This window comes from Tenebrio molitor, chromosome 2 (assembly GCF_963966145.1).
Source record: "Tenebrio molitor chromosome 2, icTenMoli1.1, whole genome shotgun sequence".
NCBI classification, from domain to species: Eukaryota; Metazoa; Arthropoda; class Insecta; order Coleoptera; family Tenebrionidae; genus Tenebrio; species Tenebrio molitor.
The window spans coordinates 18,882,829-18,910,717 of NC_091047.1; the positions used below are offsets into that span (position 1 = coordinate 18,882,829).

The 27,889-nt window shown below is 34.3% G+C and overlaps 2 protein-coding genes across 5 annotated transcripts; both read left to right on the plus strand.

The window, feature by feature from the left end:
- The first annotated feature begins 309 nt into the window (after positions 1 to 309).
- On the plus strand, positions 310 to 13,905 carry LOC138124831 (uncharacterized). 4 transcript variants are annotated; one of them, XM_069040011.1, is made up of 9 exons: positions 310 to 330; positions 9,253 to 9,433; positions 9,488 to 9,627; positions 9,683 to 9,812; positions 9,865 to 10,139; positions 10,191 to 10,309; positions 10,360 to 10,632; positions 12,164 to 12,321; positions 12,377 to 13,905. In XM_069040011.1, the coding sequence occupies exons 2-9, from the start codon at positions 9,297 to 9,299 to the stop codon at positions 13,335 to 13,337; spliced, it is 2,193 nt and encodes a 730-aa protein (XP_068896112.1). In that variant the 5' UTR covers positions 310 to 330; positions 9,253 to 9,296; the 3' UTR covers positions 13,338 to 13,905. The 4 variants fall into 4 exon arrangements, with proteins under 4 accessions (XP_068896112.1, XP_068896109.1, XP_068896110.1 ...); XM_069040009.1 differs by lacking the exon at positions 310 to 330 and adding an exon at positions 4,641 to 4,958; XM_069040010.1 differs by lacking the exon at positions 310 to 330 and adding an exon at positions 6,266 to 8,170.
- Positions 13,906 to 17,429: 3,524 nt separating this feature from the next.
- On the plus strand, positions 17,430 to 25,500 carry LOC138123329 (integrin alpha-PS3-like). The gene is made up of 19 exons (XM_069037971.1): positions 17,430 to 17,698; positions 17,754 to 17,863; positions 17,921 to 18,009; positions 18,067 to 18,199; positions 18,249 to 18,337; positions 18,385 to 18,589; positions 18,644 to 18,732; positions 18,788 to 18,997; positions 22,331 to 22,439; positions 22,490 to 22,675; positions 22,730 to 22,906; positions 22,957 to 23,084; positions 23,139 to 23,395; positions 23,450 to 23,657; positions 23,711 to 23,874; positions 23,926 to 24,461; positions 24,511 to 24,734; positions 24,955 to 25,008; positions 25,067 to 25,500. The coding sequence occupies exons 1-19, from the start codon at positions 17,523 to 17,525 to the stop codon at positions 25,112 to 25,114; spliced, it is 3,192 nt and encodes a 1,063-aa protein (XP_068894072.1). The 5' UTR covers positions 17,430 to 17,522; the 3' UTR covers positions 25,115 to 25,500.
- The last annotated feature ends 2,389 nt before the right edge of the window (positions 25,501 to 27,889 follow it).

Below are 27,889 nucleotides of genomic sequence, written 5' to 3' on the forward strand. Positions count from 1 at the left end.
GATATTGGTAGTGAGTAATCTTGTACTTTGTGATAATATGTACGATTAGAGGTAGCTGTCATGACAATTTAATACATATATTTCAAAATAATTTTCCTGTTAAGTGCCACTTTCAAGGACCGCCAAATCAGCAATTAAGTCCAATAGAATTTTTTAAACATTTTTCTGACGTTTACGGTAGTCTCTTCTACACCGTAGTGCACCGTTAGTACGCCATTTTTGGGACACCTGTATGTCGCAAAATTCAGTTTGTCTGCTCTTGGGAAATCACAGAGCACATCTGGGAATGGACGTTACGACGTTACTTCAGCAGCGCCACCATGTGCTAAGGTTTGTATTGACAATTGACCAGTTTGTACATACAAGGAAGTCCAATGGAGAAAGTTCATAGACAATAAACGGTAGCAATAAAGTCTTCAGAATTCTATTCTATTTGTTCAGGAAAAAATGTTAAATAATCTGTATTTAATTAATTTTTTTCACTGCTAGTCTTAGAAGGCGTCATTATTGACTCTCGAACTGAACCCAGAAGTAGAATTTCTTTCCTGTTAATAAATTTTCATCATTAACCAGTGGTTAATAACCGTCACCTAGCAACGAAAGATTTTCGTTGATTTTATTGGTTAACGTAGACGATCGAGCGATCCATTGAATTTGTTACTCGTATTAAAGTTGGCGCTGGAACTGAAGCCGTAGGTCTTTTTGAATCGATACACTTATTTGTGTATAAATTAATGCAATCAGTGGAGTGAAACGAAGGGCCCGTTTGTGCTTAGAACAAAATGGTTAACACTTTCAGCTTCTGTTGTAACATTATTTAATAAAATAAATACTCGTATTAGAAAAAAACATTGTAATTTTTTCTTAATCCCTCGAATCCTTAATTCGCATGTGACGTTTGCCGCGATAGTTCAAAATTAGACATGCGTTGACAGTTCCAGCGCCAACTCTAATTACAAATTTAATGGATCGCACGATAATTTTATTAATAATTGTTATCAGAAAGGGTTTTAACATACCTCTCTAGTAGTGGGAAAAATAGTACATAAACCACGGTGGAGAAGTCCCTTATAGCCTTCGAGCCTTACATCCCCCGGCACGCCTCGGGATCTAATCCTCGCGCTCTGGCTATAATCGTGAACTTCTCCACCTTGCTGTATAATATACCTACTATTTGTTTGCACATTAAAAAAGTAGAAATGATATCGTTCATGCAACTGCAATATGTCACAAGCCACAAAGCAGAAATTTTTCAGGAGACGATTAAAACTTGTTAATTTTAGTTTAATTCATAGTTAATTTGTTACAACATATTGGTTACAAGCAGATATAATATAGAAATATTTGTTTCTAGGTTACGACATATTGCAGGCGGCTGAAAAATCATGTTCTCTGTCCAATGATACAATAAAGTATATTTTCACTTTTTTGAGGGTTACGACAAATTACGGTTGCATGAACGATATGTAAAATATGTAATACATTATTTCGCACAGTAAAAAATGGCAAATTAAACATCCACAGTATTTTATATTTTACGCAGTGTAATGTCAACAGAAAAAAATGCAAATACAGTGTTGCGCAGGTACAATTTGTACAATAAAAATAATAGATCAGTAAAACTTATAAGTGACTACACCCACTCGGTATTTGAGGTTAGGTGTTTGTTGTACCGTTTTTTTTTAATCATTTATAGTGTTAGAGCTTGTGCCAACTCTCATGATCGATGACCTTGACAAAAGCTGCGCGAAGGCGGAGCCCAATTGTGATAAGTGAAACGTAAAAACGTCGGTCGTTTAGTTCAAATTTTCAGGGTGGCGGCAAATTTGCATTTTACACTGTTCAAGGATTTGGATTAGAATGTCCGACATTATCTAAGGACTTGTTGGCTTTTCGCCAAATAAATATCAACATAAATTAGCTCACAAATCTGTAAAGCGTGACAAAATGGTACCGATGTTTTTAGTTCGAATAGTACAGACGCTTCGGTACGCATTTTGGTTTCTGCGTCATCGATCATGAGAGTTGGCACGAGCTCTAGTATAGATGACAACTTTGAAGTTTTGTATCATTTTTTAATGATGAAATGATTATTTTATCTGTTTCATACAAAAATATATTTGTAGGTACATATTTACTACACCGTAGGTCGACTGTCACTATTTTTCATTATTCTTATTTCTTTCGTCTGTTTAAAATGATTTTGTATATGTTACACTTGACAATTTTTTTTTGTCGATTGTGTCATTTTGGCTAGTTTTTATTATTATTTTATCTACGATCGCGTAAAACGTAGTCACTTTTTGCACTAAAAATCGTTGTCAAAATTGACGTTTAGTGAAACTGACGGAATCGTGCCATAAAACTTTTAGTACACGCTTTTATGTTTATGGCACAGAACTGTCAGAATACAACAATACAATTTGTTGGAAACATTGTTTAGAAGTAGGTTGCTAAACGACGTGGTTCTCAAACGACTTTGGTTATTCATAAAATATTGAATCAATGACAATTATTTTATACAAATTTATGTTGAAACCGCGATGATCTGACGATCGTAGATAAAATGTGGTAAGACATGCGTGTAAAAAGTTCCTTTGTTGCATTCACATCCTTTAAAATATTCCCTCGAACCTCGGTCGTATTTTAAACCCGTTCGTGCAATAAAGGATAACTTTTTACACTTATATCTTAAATAACTATTACTTAACACTTACTATTTTGCTGAGCATTTAGTTATCATTTTTACGAAATCTTTATCTCTATAAAACTTTTTTTTTACAGTACATTTATGATTTGTTCAACGATCACTTATAATTTTTACTCTGCATTTGATGCTTTTGTTGAACAAAAATGCTGGCGGGCGTTTGTGGACAATACTGTGGATTTAATTTGTTGCCGAAAATAATACGTAATATATTATCCTTATTTTACAAATACCAAATTTGGTTCCCTTCGCCGCTTTTGGAATTTCAATTAATTAAATTCCTCTAAAAGCACTTATGAATATGCAGGGTGTCTCAAAATTCGCGAATTCCGAATTCAGAGCGTTGTAGGAGATCACTTCAGTAATCCAAATATAGAAATTAAAAAAAATCTGGACTCCCCCACAAGATACATTGGTCTGAGGTGCACTCTTTAAACTGCGTTTTCTTCAAATACAGGCTGAAAAGTACAGTGTTTATTGTTATTTGGTGTAGACTGTAGATGATTGTGAAAAATAATAACGTACAACAGTTTTTTGAAGAATAACTTTACTTTGAAGTAAAAAAATCTTAAATGTTTGCAATTTTTCTTAGAAATGGAACGGCAACGTAGCTAGAATAGTATTTTGTTACTGTGGATATGCAGGCTGCTATGAATTGAACAAAATTAAAGTGCTTATATCTTCTCCAGGAAGAGGGAATTTTTTTTTCTAAGTACACTGACCGGCACAAAAAGCGACTCATTATGATTTTTTTAATAAATAATCTTGAAATTATATTTGTGCTTATTTTTTTTTATAATCTAGTTAAATTGGGATTTTCAATGATCGGAAGTGCTATGGTCACTATGGCAACCAAATTGTTTTGTTTAAATACTTCCATCTTTATCTATAGTGAAATTTGTTTAATAAACAATTGTCAATGTCAAAATTAAGTAAAAAACTACTCTGTACCAACCTAAAATGTGCTCATATGGACCAGCTGTATAACAATTTGACACCAAATCGTAGTTAAGGTTATGTTCATTTCACTTACCGTACCTTTCTTCCGCGAATTCATTTGCAAAACAAATTGAATGAGAAATCGGCATGAAATCTTTTTCGAATTTGAAGTAAATTCTCGCTCGTCAGGGCGCAGGCTCAGTTACATTAAAAAAAATGTTGACACTCAGTGTGACTAACCCTATTTTCATGAAAATCACTGTTTGGCTCATGCCAACATGACAACGTTTTGACAATTGTTTATTAAAACATTTCAATTATAGGACTTCCTTGTTGTGTTTTTGTGGGTTGTCTTTCGTGTTAAAAGATTTAATTTGACAATACGAGATACTAATTTAAACATGCTCGATAAGGTAGTAAGTAGTTAGCACGCCAATTTTGGGACACCTCTATATCTAACAATCCAATAGAACCATTTTTAAAATTAAGCAAACATTTCAAATTGCAGTGCAGATTGAACTGCGTACGTAAGTTGGTTTATTATGTGTCCCTATTTTGAATTGTTCACGCCAGAAGTGCGTTTTGGCAAGTTGCGCCAACACGACCACTAACAAAATGGTACCGTGAGATCATTTAAATTTATAATCAAAGTTGGCTATGACTTTGAAATTAGATTGGCAACACCATGGACATCTTGATTTGGTTTGTCAAAGTGGCGCTTCAAAATTCAATACAGAATAGGAAACTGCGAGTTAACAGTTATCAAACACCTGGCTCGAATACAACTGTTAACTCGCCGTTTCATATTTTGTACTCAATTTTAAAGCATCATTTTGACAATTCAAATCAAGGTGTCAGCGGTGTTGCCAATATAATTTTAAAGTCATAGCCTCCTCTAATTATAAATTTAAATGATCTCACGGTAGATGTCATACCTGGTGATTGTGGGACAGGTTGGTAAATAGCAGAGACTCCATCCGCTGAACGTTTAAAGCCATGCTCGCACATAGACAGCTGATTGTGACATATGTATCCTCTTGACGTTTCGTAGAAATCAACGGAATATTTTTGTCAACAAAAGTGCAGTTTTAGTGAGTAAAGTATTAGTTTTCCTCGATGGCCAAGCCCTCGCCATTGAATCCACTTCGCCATATAATAGAAAGACAATATAAGGACAATGTGTTTATTAAAAATAAAATATTCAAGGAACGGTTAGCCAAGGCAAGAAATTTGTACAGAAAAGATCTTTTGGCCCACTATGGGTGTGTTAATGCCATCGAGTTTTCAGCAGAAGGAGATCTCTTGGTTTCAGGTATGTTGTATCTCCTTGTAGATCAAAACCGAGTCGATTTGATCGCGTTTTTAATAAAAATCTCTGCGTGTGCAGGTAGGTTAGATGAAGTGTTTGCACACTGGTTTTACTACTTTGTCAAGTAAGCACGACTACATCCGTTCTATAACTTTATTTCGCCAACAGGTATGCACGATGGCCCCGAAAAGACGAATTTAGGGGTGCGAGGAGGGCACATCGTACATAAAAAAATGATCATTTTTACATAGATATTATGTATTTTGCATTTGTATTATTATTCTTACATAACATGTTACATACTAGAGCAGGTAGGTACTGAACGTGTGGTAAGTACCACCAACCGTCATCTTGTTTTAAAAAGATCATTCAACAATTTTTTCGTACATGACTCAGGAGACAAAATTTCACCAACTACAGCAAATCTCGTACAGTTCGGTCACGTTCTTTGGATCTTTAAAGTTGTCTGTTGGCAAAGATCTTGTCGAAAATTAAAATACAGAAAAACTTGAAAATATGTCGGAAAATGATTATCGTATCCACTGGTAATCAGAATCACACAATTAAAATAAAATAAATCAAATCAAACATTGGTAAAAGCGATAACAAAAAAAAATTAAGCAATTAAGATTGGAGATTCACTTTTGTAAACCAATAAACAGCACTAATGTTTTAAACAATATTTCGTACGAACTTCAATACAGTACGTAGGAAAAAGTATAGTCTTTTGAGGTTATATTTGTCCAAAGACTTCCACCCTGTGTATTTTCTTAATTCGATATATGTACAGTCGCGAGCAATAAATTTTGGTCGTCAAGGTCATTCTTTGACGCAATTGAAAATGCTCCATTGTAAAACAGTCGCAAATATCATAACCTATCCTCATGTTGTATGACATTAATGGTCATTTTTTTCTCAATTTTTTGACACTTTGTTGACGTGGGCATAATCAGGCAGGGAAATTTTTTAAATTAGTGACAATCTAACCAAATTTTGAAATGACATTGACGACCAAAATTTATTGCTCGCGACAGTACATACTCGTATATCCAATTCTTGGTTAATATTTTAACCATGAAAATGTAATGAAGTAAAAAAATGGATAAAATGGATATTTTTTGATAGAAATAAACTAGGCAAAAATGTATAGGGAATTCCACAATTTTTCTTGGAAAGCAAAATAATAGCCGCAATCTTCCCACGTACTCTTAAACACTTCTAAATTGTTACAGGTACTTGAAACTACATTTAATGTGTATATTTATATATTTTTAACACATTTCATTACAAATTTTAAACTGTAATAAAAAATTCAAAAAAGGAAAAATTCCCTATTCATTTTTGCGTAGTTTAATTTGGAAGTATATCATAGTTTTTCTACCTAATTTGGTAAATGATACTTCGAGGATAGGATATATGCATTTGAGTGCAATTGGCAAACTTCACAAGAATACATTCAAAATGTACAGTAACGAAAGTCATTACTGTAGCTATTTATTATATTTCAACATCTAATTATGTTTAGTAATTTTCTTTATGATCATAGTTCCATACGTCTGTTCCAGTGCTACTGGAATCCGAAAGTCGCTTTACCGTGTGAAAATCGACCAAAGTTCGTTAATTATTATTATTTGTATTTTTTTTTACATAATAAACTGCAGCAAATGTGGTTTTTACTAATGTCTGAAAAATGATCGTCGCGCAATGACCTTCGTTTTCCGCTTCGCAACTATTTTTCACAACAACTCTTAACATGTCTGGTTTCATTTCCTCTCGAATGTTGTCTTTATGTTAATGTTGCATTAGTCATTTTGTCTGAGACAGCTTTAAGTAATGCGGTATGTGCCTCATTTGATCCGATGTATTCAGCGTATTTTTGTTCGAGAGTCTTCTTTGGCTCAGACTGACTAAGACAGTTTTATCTGATCAGGTGTCATCCAGACCTAACCTCTTAAATGATTCAGAGTTTATTAACATACATCCAGTCCTTCCGTAGAAACCCCTCTGATGTAGCTATAACCCACACTTCAGATAACCCCAAACAAAAGTGTCTGATGGAATTTGAATTTCCGGAAATTATTTGTTGTCTCAAGTATGTCCTCTGCGACAGGATGCATAAAGATTTCTACTATTTTTCTATATTAGTCGCCGGTCACTGTACTTTTATTTTCATCTTCGAAAAATTATTTTTTTCTGACCTTGCACCGTGACATTGAGGGAATGCAATTTACGTTGATCCTTCGGGTGAGAATGGTTTTCATTGATCAGATTGTGAATAAAGCTAGAGAAGTAAAACGTGTGTGTGCGTTCATTCGTTGTGAATTTTTCTATAATATCCAAGAAACACATTTTAAAAATTTGAAGCAAAAATCCAATATGTACTTAATTTAGTAAAAACTTTATTTAATTTTTGATTGGTAAAACGAGTTATGGGCGATCTGTACTATTGATATTATGTGTATTCTATGATAAAGACATTTTCAAGTAAATTCTACTGCACTTTAGACTTTGTGTATGTGTGGATAATTGTTATTTTTACCGATGGACTGAACTTACTACCGGAACGTAAGGAGTTCAATATTTAATTTAAAAAAGAAAATTTTCCGGTGTAAAGCAGGTGGTAGTTGAGTTATTGTGTTGGTTTTTTCTTCTACCTCTCTTCATTCTGATCTATCTTGCGTTTTTTATTTCACTCCTTCGCAGCTGCCACCCCGTTTTTTCACTGCCGCTTTAATTTCTTCGGTCTAGTTCTTCTTGGTCGTCCTTTCTCTCTTTCCTCTCAAGAAAAGAATTTCTTATTTATAGAGAAAAATGCTCACCTACTGAATAACCATTAGAAACTTATTTCATATTTATGATCATTCTTCAAAATACATAGGGACATGAACAATTTGAAAAGTGAATAGTATGTCATGTTGTTGACAGTTGTTTGATTCCCCAAATTTCAGAAATAACAATTTATATAAAAAATGTTTCCTTAATTTTTTGTTCAAATTATCAGATTTGTATAAATTCACATGGATAGCGAACAAATGCCATTAAATTGCACAACAACATGAATGATTCATGTTCTTATAACGATAATCGATCGTAAAAACATTACAAGAAATAAAGAAGACAGTATTGTGTGAAAATGTAGTGAAGTGTAGTGACGACATCCGATGAACACACATATGTAGCAAGTCACACGCCGAACGGCTGGTGCATGATTCAAAGTAATTTGTTTAAATATTTTTCATTAACTATTATACATTTTTTTCTCGAAAGATGTCTTTTTGCTTACTTTTTTGATAAAAATCAAAGAACAATAACTTACCAACAGAATTTTACTCTACATATTAAGTTTCAGGTGTGTGATAAACACAGCAAATGTCGTTGACTTACACATGAAAAATGTAGACGTATGATCCTTCTGACTTCGTGGCATTGGTTACATGAAAAATATGAACTATATTTTCCACATATTTTACACAAATTGTCACCTGATGTAATAAAAAAAAATGCTAATTGCATTGAAATTTTACCCAAATATGTCTATTATTATTTTTACTGTAAAACTAATTTTTGTTTTATTAAATATCGGAGTTTTTAAGTATGTATGTACAGTCGCGAGCAATAAATTTTGGTCGTCAAGGTCATTCTTTGACGCAATTGAAAATGCTCCATTGTAAAACAGTCGCAAATATCATAACCTATCATCATCTTGTATGACATTAATTGTCATTTTTTTCTCAATTTTTTGACACTTTGTTGACGTGGGCATAATCAGGCAGGGAATTTTTTTAAATTAGTGACAATCTAACGTATAACCAAATTTTGAAATGACATTGACGACCAAAATTTATTGCTCGCGACAGTACATGTGTACAGTCGCGACCAACAAATTTCGTGGTGTTGTACAAATGAACATTTTTCTCTGCTTGATTGTGTTCAATGTCAACAAAATGTCAATGATAAATTGAACTGTCAAGGTTTTTTCTTTTGAAAATTGTTCCAAATCTTGGCCCCAATACCACACTTTAATAAAAAAGAATAATTTAGTTGTTTAATTAATTTTGTTGCCCTACACCTTGCGTTTCATTTCATCAATAAAATTTGGTAAAGAGAACATAATAACAATAATTAATGTCATACTTACAGTACGTTACAGATTATGACCGTTTTGCAGTAGAACAGTCAGTGTGTCAAGGAATGACATTGACTACCAAAACAAAATTCATTCCTGATTAATTATAATTTGACCACATTTTGGGTAGGACATTTTAAAACCATTTAGTTTGAATTACTTTTTGAACAGGTGGCGATGACCGAAGAGTGCTGCTTTGGTCGGTCCCAGAAGCCATGTACGGCAAAGGTTCCCCCGTGGTCATGGAGACAAATCACATCAGCAACATCTTCTGTCTTGCTTTCGATTCGGGCAACACGAAAATCTTTTCGGGTGGTAACGACGACCAAGTCATAATACACGACGCTATAACGTAATCAATGCAAATCAAATTTAAAAATCAGTTTGTCAATATTTTCGATCGTAGGGGTAATTTAGTGGGTAAACTACCGCACCGAAAACCTGTCTATGGGCTAAGCATTAACCCCCAGAACGATCACGTGTTGGCCACGGCTGGAGACGACGGAAAGATCCTCCTGTTTGACGTCCGCGAATCTCCCAACTCTGGTAAACATGATACTTTTCCTGCCTCTCGCTTTATTATCAATAATCCGTTTTTAAGATGCACTCTGTCTGGCAAAGCAAAAGACTGGTTTTCATTCTGTGATGTTCAATCCGACAAATCCGCGATGGTTGGCCACGGCGAATTCCGAAGAAGGCATCGCCTTGTGGGACTGTCGCAAACCTAAAGAGTGAGTATTTGCGTAAACGGCAATACATTTAAAATCAAATCAAAAATTGTAGGTTGTTAATACACTATGACGCAAATGCCGGTTCGATTAGTGGCATAAGCGCCTGCTTCAATTCTACGGGTACGAGAGTTCTAGCACTGCGTCGGAGGTTACCTCCGGTCTTGTACGCTACACAGAAAGAGAGTGCTGTTTGTCAGTTTTACCATCCTCAATATTACAATTCTTGTACGATGAAGACGTGTTGCTTTGCCGGAGATGGAGACGAGTACGTCTTGAGTGGTTCGGATGATTTTAATTTGTACATGTGGAAGATGCCACCGGACGACAGTAAGTTCTTGTCGACTTTTGTTGCTAACTGGTTTAACGGTATTTTGTCAGCTGTGGAATGGGGAAAATCCCATTTGGTTCTTCGAGGACATCGATCTATCGTCAATCAAGTACGTTACAACAAGGAAAATAATCTTGTAGCGTCGTCTGGAGTCGAAAAAATGGTCAAAGTACAAGATTTCTTTTTTGTTGGTGCGGTTGTTACTCGCTGAAATTTTAGTTGTGGAGTTCGTTACCGATAGGAACTTGGAAGGGTTCTTTGCAGAAAGAGCACAGCGACGCTTTTCGATCGGTTTACACCCACGAGGATTACATTTACTTGGTGGGACACAGTGGAGAACGAATTTCACATGATTATAGTGACCATTCGACTCAAGAGGATTCGAAAATGTTGGCATTTTTTGATTCGCTAATTCAAAGAGAGATCGAAGGCTGGGATTCACCGTCAGAGAATTCAGATTTTTCAGACAGCGACAGCGACGAACACGAAAGGGTGTGTAGATCGTTTTGATTTATTTCATTGTTAATATTCATAAGTTATCCATTCTACAGTTGGTTGCAAAAAAAAACGGGAAGTGTGAGAATAAAATTGACACGTTTTTACAATTTTTTCATAGTGTGAAACCTTCTTAAGAGAGGTAGGTTAGAATTATGGTCAAAATTCAATGATATTTTAAAAATTATTTGGTAGGTATGTATTGTCAAGTAGACATTTGACAAATGAACAAAACCAAATTTACATTAGGAAAATTTCCGTTTCCCGTTTTTTTTTTGCAACCAACTGTACGGTTGGCTTAAAAAAAAACGGGAACTGTCAGAAAAAGTTGTCAGATTTTATTAAATTTTTATAGTTTGAAACGGCCTTTTAGAATTTAGGTTAAAAAACTGCACTTATGTGTCAGAAATATTACTGTCAAACAGACACAAATTGACATAAATTGACAAATTAATTTTTCAGTTAACATTAGGTGAAATTTCATTTCCCGTTTTTTTTAAGCCAACTGTACCACAAAACTTAACCTAACTTTTCATTTTCCGACATTCAACAAAAATCAAGATTGGCAATAATAGAAAAAATTACTAAACATATTTGCAGTGTTGCCAAACTGACAATCAACAGGTGGTGTTCAATAGAAATGGCAAAGCCTATAGCTGTGCTAATGAATCTTTAAACTTGTCATTTCTACTCGTTACTACTATATAGTGTAACTTTTATAAAATCGTGTGCTGTAAGTTATGTCAAAGTGTTAAATATCAAAAACGTCAAATGAGACCGTGCGAACATGAAATCGAAAATATTTTTTATATAAAACACAACAATACTTTAAACGATGGAAATGTAATTGCAGTTTGCAGTCAAACGTACAGTGGCCGGCAAAAAAAGTTAACCATCATTTAAATGTCAATGACGTGACAGAAAAATGATGTAATGGCTAGTTTTTATTGCCGGCTATTGTGCAAAGATTGTTTAAATGTTCCAAGGGATAAAAATCAAAGCTGGCAACAGCATAAAACAGAAAATACTAGGAGGTAACATTGCCAACCTTTCTCTGTTAAGTAACGGACGGACGGTAATGAACTCGACGTTACATAATTATACGCTGTGCCAAAATTAAAAAAAAACCATTGTGGTGCAAATGACTTATCTGTCACTGTGATAAGTAATAGGAAATGTCATGAAAAATGTCTCTTATTTACACCACAATGGGCTTTTGATTTTGGCAGAGCGTTCATCCAACTTGGTATTTTTAATGAAAATTGTTAACAGAAACAGAACAGAAATTAAGAAGTTAATAATTTGTTTTGTTTTCTGCAGTAACGTCAGCAAACTTTTTTAATTGTAGTTACTTCAGAACTTAAAGAGTTTAGGTACATTTCATATTTTGGTATAACAGTTTGTCATTTCATATTTAGTGTGGTAATAATAGTCGATTTTCAAGTTTAAAGTTGTGATTAATATGCAATGTGATTTTCGAAATCAAGTCAAATCCAAATGTATCGTTTATATTTATATGTTTTTGTAGAACGTTACAAGTCTTCTGGGTGAAATGTTCGTCAACGGTAAAATATCAACCGAGGAAAATAAGAAACACAAATCTAACAGAATTGCACAACTGATAGCAAAGAAAAGGAGTCGTCTTGCAAGAATGGCGCACGACAAGTCGACAAGCCAAGTTTTACGGTGGGTTACCGTTCGAGTAAAGTTGTAATAATATTTGAGGGTATCAATGTTGCAGATATCACATGAAGGAAAAGAATCGAAAAAAGAAAGGATCTCAGAAATCGAAAACTTCTTCCAAATTCAAGAAAAACAACGGCACTAACAAGAAGTCACCGTTGTCGAGCAAGCACGCCGTGGAGAAAGACAGCCACAAACACAAATTTGTGTCCGAAAGGACAAAATTCCGAAAATACAGAACCCGCCAGAGTGTGAGGGAGACTTGCGACAGCAGCACATCCAACAACTCGTTCGACGCCCCAAGTACAAGCACCGGCATCACGAGTTCAAACAATTCAGTGTTTCGGGTGATAGAGCAAGATTCCGACGAAGACGTACCGCCCAATAATTGTATAGAGAACGGTGGTTCAGAAGAGAACAATTTCGTGAACATATTGCCGACTCCATTGAACGGAACTCACGATATGTACATAAATGTTTTAGAAATGACAAATAATAATAGCAACGCCAACGTGGTGACCGTGAGGAACGAAGAGTATGAAGAAGCTTCCACTTCGAACAGGTCGAACAGCGCAATCCTGCCCCACGAGTGCGGAAGCGGAGGATACATGCACATGTTCGAGAATGGGTTCGCTTCGACCTCCAACGACAACGCAAACTGCACCGGTGTGAGGCGTGCGTCTTGTAGTGTTGATAATTACGTACAAAATGACTCTTACAACGGGTACGGCAACGAGAGCGAGAGTGACACTGATTACGAGTATGATTATCGCACTCCGGTGAAGAAGAGGCGTACGGTTAGTGCTTCAGATAGTGGTTGTGGAACGGGACCTTGCTCCAGTACCAGTCCTTATCCAATTAGGCATACGAGAAATCACCAAGAGTGTTCTAGTAATGATTTGTACAATAACCAACGCGATTCTGAAGATGAATTTAATTATGAAAAATTTAAAAAGCGCGTCAGTAAAGCTAGAATGAATATAAGGAAACAAATTGGAGTAGACTCGGATTCAAATTAATTTTAGTGTCTTTTTGTATGCATTTTCGTTTTGTCGAATACGTTAGGGACATAGATCTTTCCTCAATATCGCAACGTTTTGTTACGTCATCAGTTCTACAAAGAAAACTGTGATACTTTCTGTGATAACCATTTCAACAAATAACTGCTCTTAATTTATTCAATACCACCATAAAATTTAGTTACAGACTTGAAATCGCAATTGTTGTTTGAAGGTTCGCATCGAGATAGTTTTGATTAACCGCAATGGTATTCCATTTTACAGAATAACGTGGATGATTATCTGGACCTATTCGCTTTATTGAGGAAAGAACTAACTTGCTAAAATCAATAAAGGTTTTTGTAATACCGGCAAGAAGAAATATTTTATTTATCTTTAATTGATATTCATTTTTATGATTCTATCTTATAAATAAAATTGTAGTAGTAGTCCGACTTTATTGATTATGGTTATGTCATTTTATAGATTCTCGTGTTGATTTATTTTGTCAAAAGTATGGATTTTATGTACTTTCCTTCATCATGTATACTACAAAAGTATGATAATAAAATAAATAATTATAAGAGAAGTCGTGGACTTTGAAGTAACCACCTTTATAGAATTTAAGTTTTGACAAGGAAATTTATAAAAATAATCACAATCAGAAAATTATTTTGGCGTGTATTGTTATGGAATGGATGCACCATACGTATGACTTTCGATCAAATTCAAGGTTCAATTCTGTTTGTTTTTTTTTTTTAATGAGAAAGAAAAAGAAGTTTTTTTGCATATCGTAATGAAAATGGGACTTTTTTCACGAAAAATCGTAGTGAAAGTAGTACTTTTTTGCATAATTTTATTCCATCTCCTTGGAGATGATTGTCAGAGCATACCTATTTTTTTTTGTAATTTTTCATAAATACTTTTAGACCGAATTTCTCAACTTACATCGATATGCAAAAAAAGTAGTGTGTACCAACACGTTATGAAAGTCTTTTTTTTTTCACTTATTTGTTTGATTAACTCGGACTACGCCCTCGTTAATCAGACTGCAAATTCATGAAAAAAATATGACTTTCATAACTAGTTGGACAAATAACTATTATAACACTTGAATGTTAACGTAATTTTTATTATAATTTTAAATTTGTGCAAAAAAGGGACATTTACTAATATACACACACCGGTAAATTTAAAGGAACGGAGATAAGATTGGTTAATATTTCTCAGGTAAGTAATATCTTAATACGAAGTTAAGTAAAGGAATTCGAATTTGTTTTACAAAATTTGTGCAATTATGAAACCTGTTGGAAAAGAAATAACACTTTAAAAACTCAAAGATGTCATAATCGGAAAAAATGCTTGTTTCAAACAGAGCTTCAGAGGAATAATATTTTTTGCTTAATTTGAAACCCCCATTTCTGTTATTAAAAAGTGTTTTTTCCACTACTAGCCTCAGAAGGCTTCATTATTGACTCTCGAACCGACCCCAGAAGTAGAATTTCTCTCCCAGGGTTAATAATACAGGGTGAGCAACAATAACTGTTACAGTTGGCAAAAAAAAAATTTACATAAAATTTTCAAGACTGAATTGTACCTATTTCGGTTTGTTTTATTGACAATATTGACACCTGGTATACATTTCAAATTTAAACGTCTTGGTTTTTGTAATCTTTTATTAATAAAATGGTTTTCTCGTTGGAACATGACATAAAAGTCACCAAAAATCACCAGAATTTATTGCCAACTCAATCAGTACTTGTTGCTCACACGGTAATTTTCATTATTAATCTAGGTGAATGAAAATGAATAAAAAAATGAATACAGCCGTCACCTAGCAACGAAAGATTTTCGTTGATTTCATTGGTTAACGTAGACGATTTTCATAGCAACCGTTGAAAAATGAGAGAACTCGGATCGTCGCATCGGACAAAATAATTTAATTAATAATTATTATCCGAAAGGGTTTTAACGTATCTAGTAGTGGAAAAAATAGTATATAAACCACGGTGAAGAAGTCCCTTGTAGCCTCCGCGCCTTAGATTAGAACCCTAGGCACGCCTCGGGCTCTAATCTTGGCGTTCTGGCTATAATCATGAACTTCTTCACCTTGGACCTTGGTGTATAATATACTATTTGAACGCAGAGGAAGACTTAACATTATAATAAAAGAAAATGCAGAAAAAATATTTTACTTTTTTTTGAAAAAAATAAAACGATAATTGAAAAAAATAAAAAAATTGTTACACAGTTTTTTCTATTTTGCACCTATAACAAAGTCAGTATAACACTCAAACGGGTTTCGAAAAGGAGCTCTTTTCGATACGCGTTTCAGGAACATTTACTCAAAATTTTAATGTTGGCAGTGACTCATAGTGAGTTGTTGCTAGGTGATCACTGCATTTCACGGCACTTTAAATTCAAAACTTACAATTGTTCGTCTATTTACCAGCGTTACCAACCCTTATATGTATTTGTCAAATATAATTTTCCTAGCATTATGTTTTGAACTTTTTTTAAATTTAAGTGGCACAATAGAAAAAATATTGTATTATACTCGTTTTATAAGCCATTTTGTCGCACTTGCTTGCTTTATATCACTCGTCGCTGCGCTACTCGTGCTCTAAAAAACGCGTGCGACAAAATGGTGTCTTATAAAACTCGTATAATAAAGGGCCTTTAAAACACTAAAGCTTTAAGGGTTGCTTAGGTAACAACAAATTCACCTACATTTTGAACAATGATAAATAGACATTTATAGAAAATTTATAATAGCAACGAAACAACAACAATTGACCATTTCTACATCAACGATTAATGACACAGATTACTTCCGAAAAGGTATTTCAATTTATGTACTTTTTTTGTTATAATTTTCAGATTGTAGTGCAGGTATAATAAAAAATAGCGTATGATACACGAGGCTTCCTTATAAACCTGTACCATAATATACTATTACGTTGAACTGATACATTTAACTAAATACTGATGCTTATAGTTATTTGCTCATAAGTAGATACTAATTTTTATGAATATCACCCATTGTCTTGCACAACTTTACTCAAAGTGACTGCAAAGCCTCAACGCTGCAAAGCAATGATTCTGTCATTTACTCATTTTTAGATAGGTCAACTAATCGAGAACGTTTTGAAGTGGAAGCTTCAGGCCTTCAGGATTATTGTAGCTTTCTCGTTCGAATCAAGTTTTCTGTCCATTAGGTACTTCGATATTCTGAGACTCTTGAATTATTTTAAACTGTATTGTTCTTTTTTTTGTTTTGTTTTGTTTATCTTAATAGTCTTAATACTCATGACATTATTAAGTCGGCTGCAAAGCAAATTTCATATTGTGACTTAAAAAACCACAATTATTTGTAGCTTGGGTCGCAGAATGTCCAGTTATGTATGTAATAGATTCAAGAAATAAAATTATAAGTGCTATTTTTAACGCATTATCGTGTTACGGTTGTTGTAGAGATTACTAGAGAAATGGGTGTGGTGTACTGACTAACATTACTTTACATAAATTAAAGGCAACTGAAAATCATAAAATGTGTAATTTGCATTCTAGAATTGACATTTTTTTAATATTCTTTGTGTTTGCTATTGTACCAATAAAAAAAATCAATTGATTTCGTATACATAGATAGATGGCGTTATCTTGAAGACGAAATTGGAAAACCCCCAGTTAGTGGAATTAGTTTATTTAGAAAATTCTTCGACTGATTAATTAATTATAAATTACGTTAACAATTTACGTTTTTAAAATTCTATTTTACAGTAGGTACAGGGAACGACGTACCTAATACAGATTAATATTGTGCTTGTTTAGTATGTTTGTTCCTCGCTGTAAAGATGATACATTCTCAACACATCTTTTAATCATCATTTTTAATTGTTTTTTTTATAAAACAGAAACTCTAAAGTAGCAACTCGCCTATAAAAATGTATCAATATTTATTTGAAAGAAAAATAGCACAATCTCAATATTGATAAAGGTTTTTCCTAAATAACTATATACAAATATAGTATTAGTTGACTAGAGATAAGTCACCAAATTTTAAAACTTCAAGATATGTTTTAGTGAGTCAATAAGGTAAATGATAATTCATATCCTGCTAATTTCTGTTGAAGCAGGATGTGGTGTGCACCTTATCGTCCAGAAATATAAGTGTCTGCTTACTTTTCACTACGAAAGAGTGTTAAAATGTTGCTAAGTGGAGTTGTCTTTTTATCCATTATTCTCAACAATGGTTATTGTTTTAATATAGACATCAACAATCCCATCGTGTACCAAGACCCAACTGGTAAATCTTCAAACAAAACTAGTTACTTTGGTTATTCCGTTATCTTGTACCCGGGAAACAGAAGTAGTAAACCATGGTGAGTACTTCTAGCTGTTAGACAATTTCTTTTCAAATGCATTTTTGAAAATAAGGATTCTAACCGGTGCTCCCAGAGGAGAAGGTTCAAGTACCAAATTCAAAAACACTGGTGTTTGCTATAAGTGCGGAATTATGGAGAGATGTGATGTCGCACGTATTGAGGGTAAATAACATCCACATGGGTTTGTAAAGTATTTTGAGATTAATTTATTATGTCCAGTCCCTCCAAATTCGAATTATGTGGAAAAGATGGACGACGCGTGGCTTGGTGGTTCCATGGACATTAATTACGCGACTGAAAGAATTGTGGTGGGTTTTAATCAACAACAGAAAACGCTATCAAAATAACACGTTTTGTTTGACCAGATATGTTCCCATCGATGGATCAAAATCAAAATGAAAGGAGGCAAAGATGACGACTATAACATGCAAGGAACGTGCTACTGGTCCCACGTTAACGACAACACCACACAAATGTTATTGCCACTTTTGGAACCTGGTAGGTGCCCAAAGAACTTGTGACACTTCACCACAATTTGTTTTATTAGGTGGAGATGTCTACACCGACAGAACTACCCAGAATTCAGTTTACCTCTACGGACAAGGACAAGCTGGTTTTTCAGTTCACATGCCAAGAGTAAGTCCGTCAAAATATTCTCGATACATTTCTGACCAAGCTTCTAGAAAGGGAAAGAAGTGGTTTTGGGTGCTCCAGGTGTTTTCAACTGGGATGGAACGCCGATTCTGTTTAAAGACGACGAGGAAAGCGCTCCGGTGGCGAGTCGGCTAAGAAATAAACCAAAAAGATACGCAGATCCTGACGAGTTCAATTACAAGATAATTGGTAACGCCCTTTTGACTAGACAGACAATCGCTTATGATTTATTAGGTACGAGCGTGACCACATACTACAAGAATGTTTTTTAATGTACAATTTGTGCAGGTTATTCTTCTTCGTCTGGCTACTTTTACAGTAGAAATAATTATCTGTACGTGTCAAGTGCACCAAGATCAAATAAATATCGAGGACAAGTAAGACAAAATTGTAAACGTTCAGACACAGTTGTGTTGTAATGTTCATTACCAGGTCTTGATTTATCGTTTTGGTAAACCAAACGAAGCTCTGATTGTGCAGGAATCGAAGTATGGTAATCAGTTTGGTGAATATTTTGGTGGTTCTATAACAGTTGGTGACATAAATGGTGACAAATTAGACGACTTGATTGTTGGAGCTCCTTTTCATAAAGCGGCAAAATACAACGAAGGAAAAGTCTACATATTTTTGGGAAGCAGAATGGTAAATATTTTAATACGGTATGGCAGTCCAGTAGACAAAGAATTCGGATACAAAAATTCCAAACAAAGATTTTTTTTCACCAGTTTGTACATTAAGGGTTAAAAATGAAAATTGCTGACTTTTTCAGTTTAATTCGATTTGCTAGATTCTTTAAGGATGGAAAATTGTGCAAATGATGGGAATGTCTTTGTAGCTAATTAATTATGAACAAACTGGCAACCCTAATCGCTACGTACAATTGCGGCCACAGAACAGTTTACATCTACAATCTACATTTAACTAGCAGGCGTTTTTATTTAACTATTTAACAAATAGGTACAAGGATAATTTTTTGCAAATTAATATCTGGTGTAGACCCCTTGTTTATTAATAACGTTTTGACACCTTCGGTTCATTGATAACACTAACACTACGCCAATTATTTTTTACAAAATCACATTAGAAAAATAATGATGTAAACTGTTCCGTGGCCGCAACTGTACATATCTTTATTATCAACACAGATTGCAGAAATTACATACAGGTGTGTTTGATACAGGGTGATTCCGAAATAAGTTTGGAGAAAAAAACGGTAATTGGTGATGATGAGAAGAAATCATTGACAAAAAGTTTTTCTTATAAAAGTTTTTTCGTTTTCGAGATACAAATGATTGAAAATTTGATCAAAATTGCTAGTACGCTGCTGAATTAAAGGTGATTAACTGATTATCTTGGTAGTTTAGCAACAATAATAATCAAAGGTGCTCGTCAGTCACAAACGTATAATGTATAATACATTCATTTTGGTTTTAGACCAGAGTAGGTTATTTTAATTTTTTTTAATGTTGGTATCGGGGCTATGTCAAAATAACAAAATCAAAATTGTTCGAACCGCCAGTGTCAAATTTGACATTATTATTAAGTATTAAGGTAAATTAATTTTAAATTTATGTAATATTTACATTTATCACTAAATAAATACACACATTATTGAGTCCTCGAAACTATGTAGTTAATTGGAAAATGATAATATGCTTGGCTACATGGTGATGAATTTTGACAAGAATGTGTAACCTCAATATTATACATGACGTATATTGTCATTCAGCCACAGTCCTACCATACAACTCGCCAAATTTCCATAGCCTACTCTGGTCTAAAACAAAAGTGAATGCACTATAACCTTACTCCTCTCGATAGAAGCATTTACAAAGCAGTGTGCTTGCACCTACGATTTTATTGTGGAGTTAATTTAACAATGGTTGCTAATGAAGTGAACAAATTCGGACAAATTTTCCTTATTCATAGGCGTTGGAAATACAAGGATATAGGGTAATTTCCATCCTTTTGATTTCACCTCCAAAAGTCATTTACGCAGAATTATTTTGTGTCAAGGATACTCCACATTTTTTTTCCAAACTTATTTCAGAATCACCCTGTATACACGTACAAAAAAAAGATAAAAGATACTGACGTCATTACACATCATCATTTATACATTTTTTGTTCATTAGTGAACGTTTAACAGCTTGCAACCTAGAAGAATTTTTGCAACATTTCTTATAGCCAAGCACTAATTTAGACAAAAGTAATTTTTCCATTCAAAAATTTAAAAAGTAAAGTTAATGATAATGAATAAGGGAAGCAAATAGGCATTTGGGTTACCTTGCATAGAATCTTACCGTGGTGATTTGAACATGTATACACACACAATAAATTGTGGACCACTGTCTTGGTTTCATAGTAGAAACCAAAATATCAATAGTAAAGAAAAAGCAAACTCTCCCTTTTTACACACTTCATACACTAGTGTATGATAAAAAAGGATCTCCTTATCGGAAGTTGGGTTGACATAGGTCAGTTATTAATTGCAGCTCTACAAACGGTGTAGCAGTGTATTAATAATTCTGTATCTGTTATTAAATTGTTTAAAATGCCAGATTTTACAAACGTGGAATTAACGGATATGGTCCTCGCGTACGGTGCGGCGGGTGGCCACGCGGTTCAAGCTCAAATACTGTACCGGGAACAGTTTCCAGGCAGGGTTGTACCTAATTCAAAAACGTTTACTTTCTCGGTGCAACGGTTGAGAGAGACAGGAAAGTTTCATTCAAGAAGGGATCGTGGTAGAAATCGTCCCCAGCGGGTACTGGATGATGAACCACAGATTTTAGAAGTAGTCGAAGCAAATTCTGAAATAAGTACGCGAAGGCTAGCACTCCAGGTAGGAGTTTCACACCATGCAGTATGGCACACTTTAAAAGAACAAGGCCTTTATTCTTACGACGTACAAAAAGTACAAGCCCTGCAACTAGGAGATGAAGTGCGGCGACAATGATTTTGTGAACAACTGCTGGGCAAATGTGTAGAATAACCAGAATTTTTACGTGTTATTTTATTTACGGATGAGGCAGGATTCACTTTGGCCTCCAAGATCTCCCGTTTTAAATTCTTGTGATTTTTTTGTGGAGGCATTTCAAACAGCTGGTCTAGAACCAGCCCATAAATTCGGTAGAAGGACTAACTGAACGAGTCGTGGTATTCCAATTTGGAAATTTGCCCAAATTAGGAAAGATCGTGAAGTTTTTTCAAGGGTCGTGCATCAATGGCGCGGAGGGGACAGGCTTGTATCACGCAACAAGGACAACATTTTCAACATTTACTGGGAATAAGGTGCGCTAAAAGTAAAAATGCTTTGTACGTTTTTTCGACACAATTCAGTGTCAGTGTCAAATTTTTTGCGTGGTAATCGTTTTCGTTGTATTATAGCTTTTTTATCACTTCACTTTTATTTGCTCTTCTTTAGCGTCGACCACGGGCCGGAATGAGGTGAATTTGGAATTTTTAAATTTGCAAATTCAGCCGGTGCAAATCGTCTTCAAATGTCTTGGCGGTTTACGGCACAAAATGTTTCCGCGTATTTTGATTCACAGTAATAAAAACTATCAAAAACTTCCACTTACTTTTCACAGAAGACTAATAGAAATCAATGTTATCTGATTAACACACTTATGTACTTTTCCACCCTCTAGGGTGGTATCTTCATTTACAACCCTTAATCTACAAAGTGCAAAAAAATGTATATATACAGTCGCGGACAGAAAAAAGTAGGACAAGTCTTATTAAGAAATTTAGCTAAAATTGAGTTGAGTAAACCTGGTTTACTATAATAAATAAATAAATATTTTAATGGTAACCATAGAAAGAGTAAACAGACTTACATTAGCGAAAAAATATTGTCCTACTTTTTCTGCCCGCGACTGTATATTTACGAATTTTTTTCGACCAAACAGGAATTTTCTCGTCTATTCATTGGACTACTCAATTGCATAAAATGAATAATTAGCTTTGTAGGGTCGTCTACAAGTTCCCAAAGGCGATGCCGTTGTGGGAAAAAGCACCAACGGACAATTTGGATCTACTGTACAATATTTAGGAGACATAGATCATGACGGATTTGGCGGTACCTTTTTCTCATCTAGATTTACAGTTTTGAATAATTATTTTTGACAGATGTGGCGGTAGCTGCTCCATACGAAGAAGAAAAAAGTGGTGTCGTCTATTTGTACAAAGGAACGAAAGATGGTTTGGACACGATCCACTGTCAGCGTATTGTTGGAAAAGAGATACATCCTACTATAAAGGGATTTGGAATAAGTATATCGAGACCAGCAGACATCGATTTGAACAGATATTCAGGTTACTCGGCAAAATGAGTGTACCACATTAATTTTAATCGTTTTTACCTTCTAGACTTGGCCATCGGTGCTTATTTATCAGGTCACGTGGTCCTACTGAGGTCTCGACCTGTGGTCACAATTTATCAAAGTTTACAGTCTTTCATTTCACATCTAGACTTCTCGCAAAAATCATTTGACATGAGTGCTTGCTTTTGGTACCAGTTGGATCAATCATCTCCTGGAACAATTAGTGAGCTTGTCACATTTTAGAGTAGACTGATACTGACGTACTTATTGCAGGTATTAGACGTACTTTAGTGGTGGATCAGCAATTGGAAAGAGCAACACTGCAATCGAATAATTACATGAAAAAGATTGACTTCACGGAAAATCAACGTTACTGTGAGAACTTTACTGTTGTTGTTCAAGTAAAAAGCAAATATTAAGTACTTAGTATCAGTTATGTCAACATCGTCTTTCAGAATTCAGAGTTTAGGGATTATGATCCTATAACGATATCGCTGTCGCATAAATTTGTAGCAGAGAAGCAAGTCAAGGAAGTGGTAGTTGTCTCTTCGGAGATCGTCGGATCTGACAGGTTTTGTCCACGTTGTCCTGTGTACAACAGCTACGGATCGGTGTCGTCGACCACTGTCAAAATTCCATTTGCTTTAGACTGTGGCACGGATAATATATGCAAGTCCCGAATAAAATTCAATTCGAAAGTGACGAATCTCGGGTAGGAATTGAAACGTAAATGTTGTGTTGTATTATTGTACCAGTATTTTTTTAGTATGGAAAACACGTTTGTTTTGGGTTCTATGAATTACATCACGTTGCAAACTGATGTGGAAAATTTTGGTGAAAAGGCATATTTGGCTCAAATGTTGGTAATGTTGCCCGAAACAGTTTATTTTCGCAGCACTCCATCAGCATGCATGGAACACAATTCGTCAACGGTTTTATGTTCAGTTGGTAATCCTTTAGACAGGAGCAGTCGGGTATTTTGAAAAAATTGATAATCAAAACAGCAACATGAAAATAACTGTTTCAGAAAAGCGTAATTCTGGATATAGATATGACGAATGTGAATGGAGGGAAGTTTGATGATTCGTTGGTTTTTACGGTGAAGGTTTTGACAAATAGCGAAAATGATGGAGACCAAGTGAAACAACTGGTTGTCAAACTTCAACGAGAAGCTGATGTAACTATTAGCGGGTGAGACTTTTAGTTTTAAATTGGTAAGTTGGTGTTTATACTTTTGTTTAGGAAATCTGAAGAGCAAAGTTACTCGTATCGGAATGCCAGTCAAGGGAGATCAGATTTTGTTCAGATATATCAGGTGGAAAAGTTTGGAAGGAGTTTGTTGAATGAAATCTTTGTCGAAATAAATATCCCTCACGTTTTTAAAGTTAACGACGAACTAATCAACTTCCTTAGTTTGTACCCCGTGAGTGGGAATCTAGCTGACCAAGAGATCGCTTGCAACAGTGCTTTTACTTACATATCTGAAGAAAAACAAACTGGCAGTCTTGCAGATTTATCCGCTATTGACAACGACAACGCTGGAGAACGTCTTCGACGTTCTGTGAGTCAAGTCGAGGTCTTCAACAAATCAACAATCGTCAGGGAAAGAATGATTGAAAAGAATGGATTCGACGCCTTCCAAAACCGAACATATTACATAAACTGCAGCATGGCGGAAGTTGTTTGTTCGAAGATCACGTGCACGGCTGGACCAATACGGTCAGGGCAGATTGTCAACATCAAAGTGAAGATGCTTTTCAACATTTCCTCTCTTGAAGGTACCGATTTGAGTTTTGCTGAATGTTAACAAAGCAGAGTGTGTTTTAGATTATTTGGGCAAGAAAGATGTTATTTTGTTGGGAACTCAAGGTCGCGTGTTTGTCAAGAGTCCCAAAAATTTTGTCCAAAGTGGTGACAGACCGGACGATGTTGAGGTTGGCTCTCTGTTCGTAGGGGAGAGTGCTCAAGAAAAGGTTCAGCTTTGGATTATCATTATATCAGCAGTGGCAGGACTACTGCTGCTCTTGCTTGTGATTCTTGGCTTAATTAAAGTGAGAATAATGCAATTATTTGACAAGTATTAGGCAAAGAAAAATAAAATGATTCGCATCCTAAGGGTACGATTATGTTGGAGCTGCGATAAGCGATAAGAGCGAAGTTGCCATTTGACCAACATAAACGTACCCTTAATCGTTTGTATTTTAACGTAACTATTCACTTTTAGTAGGTGTATTTTTTTTTTTACTTTTTTACACGATGTTGTTGTTTTAGGCCGGGTTTTTCAAAAGAAAAACAAAAGAAGAGTTGGAGCAACTCAAAAAAGAAGTAAAGTCGTCACAATTTTTGTCATCTTCACTTTACGTAATACTAATTTGTGTTCTAGATGGAATGTCAGGACGCCGCCAATTTAAATATGACCGAGGAAATGTAATTTGAAGTTTTAATAAAGGTATATATGTACATATGTATACACTATTCTACCTACGAATACATAATTAGGACATGACTTGTTACATGGATTTCAATTATTGACTTAAGGAATTAAGCTAAGCAAGACTTTTAAGTATTAATTAGCACAATTGAAAATACTTAGGAATCTTTAATTGTATTATTCCGCTGAGCGGTTACCTATTTTAAACTTCTCTCTTTTGTTGTGATAATGATTATGTTTTAATTTTGATTATTAGTCTTAAGCGTTAGTTATAAAACAAGTATTTTTCTCATTATCTAAAAATTAGATTACTTAAATTATTCAGTAAATAATATTATAGAAATTATATTTAAATTTTATGTTCAATAAAAGATGATTAAAATGTACATTATAGGTATTTTAATAATGTTTTTATGTCTTCTTAAGACCTCGATAAGTAGGTATAGGTATAACAGGTATTTTTTAAAACTAGGTGAATCATAATTTTGCAAGTTTTGTGTAAAAAGTGCATTTAAAAAAATTAAGGTAATTTAATGGTTTAAACCAAAATGTCTAATTAAGAGAACGCCAGGTTTAGGTAAACATTGTTTGATTTCGAGGCGTAAATTTTCATAAGTTGACTGTAAATAATAATAATAATAATAATAATAATAATAATAAATATATTTCCTACAGGAAGCACCCAATTACAGGAAATAATGTGCTGTACAACTAGATTACAAGCTAATAAATAAGTCATAATAATGATCAACTCTTTAAAGACAACAGTCGGTATTCTACAGCGTCAAGAATTGTTTTCAAAGAGTCAAAGTGAATGTCACACCTTATTGTAGCGAACCGATTAAAGTTGTTGCACATTAAAATAATCGGCGACTTAAGCAACACATTTATTCTGTAGCTAGGAATATAAAACGTAGTGTAGTTTCGACTATTCATGCGAGGAACATGAAAGCTAATTTTGCTTAAAAGAAATGAACAATCAATTTTATGATGTACAAGCTTATACAGAAATGATACAACAGCATTTACTCTGCGAGTATACAAAGATTTAAGCTTAAACCTGCCTAATAACATATTGTTATCATAATTTCTTATAGGGTAAACACCGTCAAGTTGAAAACTTAAAAACTTCAAAAATTTTCGTTGGACTTTCTCGAGTTCATTAATATTTGTGATGTATATAGGATACCATATAAGTGAACAATATTCCAGTTGAGATCTAATCAATGACGTGTACAGTAACAATAGAGTTTTTGGATTGCTGAAGTCTTTATAATTTCTAAATACAAATCCATACGTTTTTAGAGCTTTGCTAACAATATTGTTAAGATGATCGTTAAAATTTAATTCCGTATCGAAAGTGACACCCAAATCTTTGAATTTGTAGACTCGTTCTAAACGATGTTGGTCAATTATATACGTATGTTCCTTGACAGAACGAATCCGGGAATATGAGGATACAAAACATTTAGCAGTATTCCAAGAGAGCCGATTTCGAGATGACCATTCAACAACAGCATCTAAGTTATTTTGTAGTAGATTAAAATCAATATCAGATTCGATTCTAATAAACAATTTAAGATCATCAGCGAAAAGCAACTTTTCACAGGTAATAACATTGACCATATCGTTTATGAAAAGTAGGAATAGAAGAGGTCCAAGGTTTGAGCCTTGCGGAACGCCTGAGGTCGGTGTAAAGGACTTGGATACAAAGTTTTGGTAGGTAACATAGTGGCGCCTATCTAGCAGATATGACTGAAATAAGGCAAGTAAAGAATTATCAAAACCAAACTGTTCAAGTTTTCTGAGTAGAATGAAATGATCGATTTGGTCAAACGCTTTCTGAAAATCTGTATATAGAACGTCCACTTGATATTTAGAGTCAATTGCCTCTGAAACGTATTGCGAAAAATAAGCGAGGTTGGTGAGTGTTGATCTTCTTTCTACAAATCCGTGTTGATGAGGTGAAATATAGTTCTTTACGCCTGCATAAATGCGTTTATATAATATAGATTCTAAGATCTGCAGTAAAGTCATTAAACAGATGGAAGTTAAATATGTAGGTACTTATTGCATATAACTTCTGAACCAGGAAAAATTGGACATTTCAAAAATCGTTAAAAATGTCAAAAATCTTGTAAAAATTCGTCATTTTCAAATATTCCTTTCATTTCTGTTGCTGTTATAAACTGGGTGATGTAGGTATATTGGAAATTCTGCTCTATAAGAATAAAAGAGCAATATGAACCATGAACCAAGTCTTTGTCTTCTTTGGTTCATAATAATAAAAAAATGAACTCTACCTTTATCTTGAGATTAGCCTGATTTTGTAGCTTTGAAGATAAGACGAGCTTTAATAATTGGGTTGTAAAAAAACAGGAAACCGCAACAGTGGAATGATTAACAGTTGAGTGTTTCTTTACTTTGACGGACCCTTTTCAAAACCATTTACTATGCTTGTATCAGTTCTTAGAATCAATCAATCTTTTATGATATTCAAAAAACTGTATTTAACTTTAAAAGTACTTAATTCCAAAGTTCTCGGAGTTATTCTGTACTTTTTCTGCAGGTGTAAGTTTGGTTGCCTGCTTTGTGAAAAATGAGGGACGTTTTAAAAAGTATTTATTTTTATGGGAGAGTTATTGTTATTATTATTAACATTGATTGAATTCAGTTATTTATGAAAACATCAAAATGAGCTTCATACACTCAATTTCATATAAATGTGCATCTAAGCAAGCCATGAAAATCTGATTTTCTGTTGGTAGTAAAGCT